Here is a 6,730-nt window from a genome sequence, read left to right as displayed (position 1 = left end):
CCTGTCCCTTCCATCTAAATTGTCAAGTTTATATGCAAGCTATTCACTATTTCCTTAAGGTCTAAAGGATCTTTTCATTCTTAATACTGGTAATTTGCGCTATCACTTTTGGTTCTTGTACAAGAGGAAGTTCCCTAGGTAGGTGTCTACCAGTTCTGTCCATCTTTTACGTAATCTGCTTTGGGATGCACTTATTTTCTCTATTATACATTTTTTTCCAGTTTTATACCTTTATTTGACAATCAGCGATTAGTTCTCATCCACATTAACTGTCTGTAGATTTTTGAAAGTGGTGACAGGTACATAGGTAACCAGTGTGTAGAGCTTGTCTGGTGCATCTTCATCCTCGTTACGTTGTCTGGACAACCGCACGCGGATACGGTATGGACCATTCCTTATTCCTTTGGCCCAGACAGCTTTGTTGAGCCAGGTGTCAATGCGCACATCTGGAGTTCCCATCTCCTTCATGGCAAATTTCCGGGTCTCTTTGAGTGCCTGAGGGGCACGCTTCTTGAAACCCCCTCCATGGATGCGCTTGTGAATGTTGATGGTGTATTCTCTGGTCACTACCTCGTTGATGGCAGAACGGCCCTTCTTCTTCTCGCCACCCTTCTCCGCGGGAGCCACTCTGCCGGGCCCTGGTTGGACTCTATTATACGTTTTTAATTAATGTCTGCTCTTATCTTTATTGCTTCCATCCTCCTACTTTTGTAGCTTTAATCTGCTAAGGTTTACTATGTTTTTTAGATGCATACCTGACTTTGAGTCTCTCTTCTTCTTTTCTGACATATGCAGAAAGCTGTGATTGTAAAGCTGTGATTTCCCTCTACACGTGGCTTTAAGCTGCATCCCACAATTTTGTAATATTTCATATTTATAATTTCATTAAAAATATTTTTCCAACCAAGCAGTTGTGAAAGAAAATAGAAGCACTCTCTGTGAAGTAATACAAGGCAATTTCCAGGATATACTGCCATGTTTAAGAAAACGAAAAAAAGAATACATATATATATATGTGTGTGTGTGTGTGCTACTGTTTATATGAGAAATGTAAGTAAATAAAAAGATAGTTATGACTGCATTTCTTATTTTTGCAAAAACACAGCAACAATTCAGGAAGGAAAAACTAGAGACTAACAAAATTGCTTATATACAGAAGACGGGTTGGTATACTGCAAAATAAAAATACTTGGGGCATCAAGTCAGCAGAGTGTGCAACTCTTGATCTTGGGGTTGTGGGTTCAAGCCTCACTTTGGGTACAGAGATTACTTAAAAAATAATAAAATTTTTAAAAAATAAAAATCCTTAAGTCGAATTCCAACATAAACAAATGAACCTGTTTATTAAATGGATAATGTAACCACACAAGGGGGGGGGGTAAGGACAAATACAGTAACTTTTGAAGGAGTACTGAACTTGACATATTTGGTCTAATTGCAACAAGAACTACAAATAAATCTTGGACTCTTCTTAAGAGATTTGTTGTTGATAAGGGTTTAGGTGTATCAGTTCTGAAATTATTGTGTGTGTATTTTAGGATTAACCCATTAAGTAAATATATCGATATTTTGGGAGCTGGGGTTTCACTGTAAGAGAAGGGACTTACAAATACAGAATGGGGAAAAGCAGTCTTTTCGGTGAGTTAGAATTAAAAATATCACTATTAACTCATCAAAAGGCCAAAAGCAATAACACCCCGGTAGTAGTAAGCCCACAGAGTATCCAAACGTTGGTTTCTAAATATCTTTTTCCAACAGAAGGAACTAGGGCTTTTCAAAGAAATGGCACAGGGGAAGAACAGATATACTGAAACATTTGTGAGTGTGTGTGCATCAGAAAGTAATTAAGTGCCCCTCTCCCCAATGATACAGCGTGCCAGAGTGATACAGGAGACAACATATGAAAATAAATCATGGGAATAATAGATTATAACACAATGAATACAAAGGAATCTGTGAATCATACTGAGATAAAACATGTAAATGAATAGATGAATGAATGAATGAGGGGAAAGAATGGAAAGTTTTTCTTAACCATAGAAGGTCAACTAATAAAGATATAAAGGATGAAAGTTAGAAAATCACCACTTTGCAACCATCGATGTAGTAATAGATCCAGGCAAAAATCATCAATAGATTCTAAACTATTTTAATTATATTGGGTGAAAGTATATTAAGGAACAGGGCATTTACACAGTCTCAAATTATCTCCCAGCAGATTACTTGTTAATTACAAAAGGGAAGAGGGTACTTTCACAGTGAAGAAATCTGATGGACACCACCTTAACTAGGTGACAAAAGTTACATCAGTAATGAGGGTACCAACTGACATCATATGACTCTTGATGTGATAGTGAAAAAGACAAGATATCTTTGGTGTAATATTCCAAAAATTCATGAGGAAACACTTAGATAAACCCAAATTGAGACACACTCTTCAAAGCAACTTGGTTTCTGGGCGCCTGGGTGGCTCAGATGGTTAAGCGTCTGCCTTCGGCTCAGATCATGATCCCAGGGTCCTGGGATCGAGTCCCGCATTGGGCTCCCTCCTCTTTGGGAGCCTGCTTCTCCCTCTGCCTCTCTCTCTCTCTGTCTCTCATGAATAAATAAATAAAATCTTTAAAAAAAAAAAAAGCAACTTGGTTTCTGTGCTTCAAAAATGGTAATGTTGGGGTACCTGGGTGGCTCAGTCAGTTAAGCATCTGACTCTTGATTTTGGCTCAGGGCATGGTCTCAGGATCCCGGGATCGAGTCCTACATTGGGCTCTGTGCTCAGCGAGTCTGCTTGAGATTCTCTCTGTCCCTCCCCCTTTGCCCTGCTCCATCACGCTCTCTCTCTCCAAAATAAATAAATAAATCTTCAAAATGGTAATGTCTTGAAGACAAGGAAAAACTGAAAAATTGTTTCAGATTAAAGAAAGATCAATGCTGTACATGATCCTGGATTGATCCTTGCCTGGGGAAAAAAGTTGCTATAAAAGACAACATTGGCACAATTGGTGAAATTCGAATATGGACTATATATTAGATAATAATATTGAGTCCAGTGTCAAATTTTCTTAATTTTATAGTGGTTATACAAAAGAATAGTGTTACTCTTAAGACTGAACCCTGAGTTATTTAGGGGTGAAGTGTCATGAGATCTTTAACTTAATAAATGTTTCAGCAGAAATAGTAATTATAATACTAGAAAGATAAAGCAGATGCAGTATATTAGTCAGCTTCTCCAGAGAATCAGAACCAATAAAACATTTATGATAAGGAATTGGCTCACGAAATTATGGAGACTAGCAAGTCCAAAATCTGAAGTGTGGTCCAGGCATTCTGCTTGGGAATTCCCTCTTGCTCAGGGAAGTTGATCTTTTTGTTCTATTCAGGCCTTCAGTTGATTAGCTGGGATGCCCACCCACATTATGAAGAGCAATCCACTTGACTCAAAGTTCACCAATTTAAACGTCAGTCTCATCCAAAAACACCCTCCAAGTTGACACATAAAATTAACATAATAAAAAAAATTAACCACCGCAAGAGGCAAAATCTTAACAACTGGTGAATCTAGGTGAAAGACACACGAAATGATATTATGCTATTCTTGCAACTTTCTCTAGGTTAGATTTTTTCCAAGATAAAAACTTAAAAATACTTTCTAATTCTCACTTGTATTTCTTTTCTGATTCATAATTTAGAAATCACATTGTAATTTTCCAAATGTGAAATTTATACAGCTATCTTCTTGTTATTAATTTGGAGCCACTCACAAATGGGAACATTCCTCAACAAGAAAAACAGGGGGAGATGCGTGGCTGGCTTAGTGTGTTTTCCTTCCTTTTGGGATCTTGACCCCATGGCTTCCGTGGTTCCCTCCAATGCCTTCAAACAGCTCTTTTTTGGGGGCGGGGGGCTTTTGTTTAGTCAACTGGGTTTTGGTATTTTAATCCATCTGTTATAGTTATTCTTGGCAGGAGGGGTGGTCTGGGGCAAGCTACTCCATCATAGCAGAATGAGAAAGTTGGGCTGGACCACATCTTGTTCCAGTAAGATGAACTAGCAGAAAGCAACTCCCAAGGGAAAAAGAATGTGCCACTCAGAATGTGATCCTGAGATCCCCTTGAAGCAAAAAGAGCCTTCATCTTTCTCTAAATCCCCAGAGGCAAGCTTCTGTGGGGTCTCAATAAATGTATGATGATTTATGAATAAAGGAGATAATTTGTCAGCCTGGCGTGCACACCAAGGGCACCACGGACAACCTATTCAACACCAGTGAGTCTTTCCAATCTGGAAAACACCAGCAGTCAACTGTGGGCCAACATTTAACCAAGAAGCGCCTACCATCAGGAATGATGGATTCCATGACAGTGATTCAACATGGGATCGAAACATGGCCTCATCAGCCTGACTTCAACATACGAATCTTTCCCAATACACCTCCCCAGAATCAAAGAATCTCTTTTCCGACCAAGTGTTGCTACCATGAGTCTACAATTCAGTTTTGGAGGAAAAGAACCAATGTGATTCTTTTATTCTGTGCCAAACAGTGAAACACAGAAAACAGCCTACATACCCTTCGACAGAGGACTGGCCTGACAATTACGATACGGTGTTACAATAATTTACTATTCACTTACTTTAAATAACAATGAGGGAAAAGATTTAATGACATGATCAAGCATCCCTGATAGGCCGTCAAGTGAAGTAAAGCAGCTACAAGTAAGTATAGTGTGGCTGCAGTTTTGTTTTTTTTTTTTTTAAAAGGCTATAAATGGGGGCACCAGGCTGGCTCAGTCAGTTAAGCATCTGACTCTTGATTTTGGCTCAGGTCATGAGCTCAGGGTTGTGATCAAGCCCCGCATCGTGCTCCGTGCTGGGCATGGAGCCTGCTTAAGATTCTCTCTCCCTTTCTTTTTGCCCCTACCCACCCCCACTCTCTGTCCCTCCTTAAAAAAAAAAAAAAAAAGGCTATATATGTGCATAGCTAAGGTTCTGAAGAGATATCAAAATATTAATATCTTTGGACCATAAGAAGATAGCTAATAAATGTTTCCTTCTTTGGTCTACAATTATAAATGTCTTATAAAAATGTTTCTACTTATGAATAGCAATTTTTTAAATCTTTTTTCTTAAGATTTTATTTATTTATTTGAGAGAGAGAATGAGATAGAGAGAGCATGAGAGGGGGGAGGGTCAGAGGGAGAAGCAGACTCCCTGCTCAGCAGGGAGCCCAATGCGGGACTCGATCCCGGGACTCCAGGATCATGACCTGAGCCGAAGGCAGTCGCTTAACCAACTGAGCCACCCAGGTGCCCCATGAATAGCAATTTTTAAAAGGTCTTGTTCCAAAGGGCTGCTCTGACTTCTTCCACTGGAAGGAAAACATCCATTTCTTGCAGCTGTGTGAGGATAAATGCATCTGGGGCGCCTGGGTGGCTCAGTTGGTTAAGGACAAATGCGTCTGTTGTTTCAGAATAGAAGGGGGAGGGCAGCATGGCCTAGAGATGGGGGGGTTTACGAGGGCCACAGCCGGCCTGGCTGATGATGGATGATGCTGCCCTTTGCAGGCCACATTTCACTGTAATGGACAGTAAGTACAAGAAATCAGGAGAGAAACCCCAGCCAGAGCAGCCTGCCCTGCTGAGCCCAACCCGGAGGGAAGGAACAGAGCTCTCTGCTGCTGGAGGACAGGAAGACAGCCCCTCTGCACCAACTCGGGCTGCTAATTACCTGCAGACACCCTTAGGAATGACCTGATCCATATGCAGCGAGGAAGCTGGGCCCAGCAGCTGCAGTTTGCTCCCTGTCACAATTGTTTAATGGGCTGCCCTGCGGAAATGGCTTTCCCCGGGCTTCTCTGCAGACACAGTGCATTATTATGGTAACCGCAGGAGCAGGTGGCTTTGCATCAGTTACCTTGCTCTGCACACGCTCTCTTCAGAGGGGTCTGCTCTACAGTGACCGAGGAACAGCCCTCCTGAAGATGCTGGGTCTGGGTCAAGAGGTCTCTATTAGAGAGTCTGCAGTGCCCCACCTCTTGTTCACTTTCACCTTCTCCAGCTGCTGCCCTCCCCCCATCCAAGATCGTCCCTTGCCAAGTTCCCATCATGCTTGAGCAGCCAAACCTTTCGAATCAGGTGGACAGGGCTGAATTCTGATTCTGCTTCTTACATCTGTGTGATCTTGGGGAAGGCAGCGAACGTCTCTGAGCTTCACCTCTGCCACCCATAAGCTCAGATGGTAATAGCTCACATTTGTAGCTAATATGAATAGGTACTAATCCGTTCAATCCTCACCCCAGCCCACGAGGTAGCTGGTGTGTAGTCTCTCCACATCTTAGTGACGAGGGAGCTAAAGCTCTGATGGTTGTAGAATTTCCCCCAACCCGTGTCCTCAAAACTGGATGGCCTTATGCAAGCCTGCTCTCTTAATGCTATGCTAAACTAGCTTTCTTAATGAAAATAACACCTACCCTGAACCATTGTTGTAAAGATGAGACAGATAATATTTGAGGAATATTATCTGACAGGGTCCTCGCAGAAAATAATTCTCAATAAATGCTTGTTAGTGCATTTGCCAGCTAATTCAAATGTAGACACCTATGCAACAGGACAAAAAGATTCTAGAACCATCCAGAAGGCAAGTTCCCATCAGTCCGTCAAGACAAGGTGTCACCCCTTCACAGCATCTTTGGAACTGCCCTCTGCCTGCGAATTCCTTGCCATAGCAACATGCCTTAAAC

The 6,730-nt window shown here is 41.5% G+C and overlaps 1 protein-coding gene across 1 annotated transcript; it reads right to left on the bottom strand.

Annotated features, from left to right (window-relative positions):
* Positions 1-249: 249 nt before the first annotated feature.
* On the bottom strand, positions 250-6,066 carry LOC113932091 (60S ribosomal protein L31-like). The gene is made up of 2 exons (XM_035722232.1): positions 6,023-6,066; positions 250-628 (listed from the first exon to the last, which is right to left on the bottom strand). Exons 1-2 carry the CDS (start codon positions 6,064-6,066, stop codon positions 250-252), a joined length of 423 nt encoding a protein of 140 aa, XP_035578125.1.
* Positions 6,067-6,730: the final 664 nt, after the last annotated feature.

This window comes from Zalophus californianus, chromosome 10, assembly GCF_009762305.2.
Source record: "Zalophus californianus isolate mZalCal1 chromosome 10, mZalCal1.pri.v2, whole genome shotgun sequence".
Taxonomy (NCBI): domain Eukaryota; kingdom Metazoa; phylum Chordata; class Mammalia; order Carnivora; family Otariidae; genus Zalophus; species Zalophus californianus.
The sequence above is the reverse complement of the archived record's forward strand: the minus strand, read 5'-3'. Positions and strand labels throughout refer to the sequence as shown.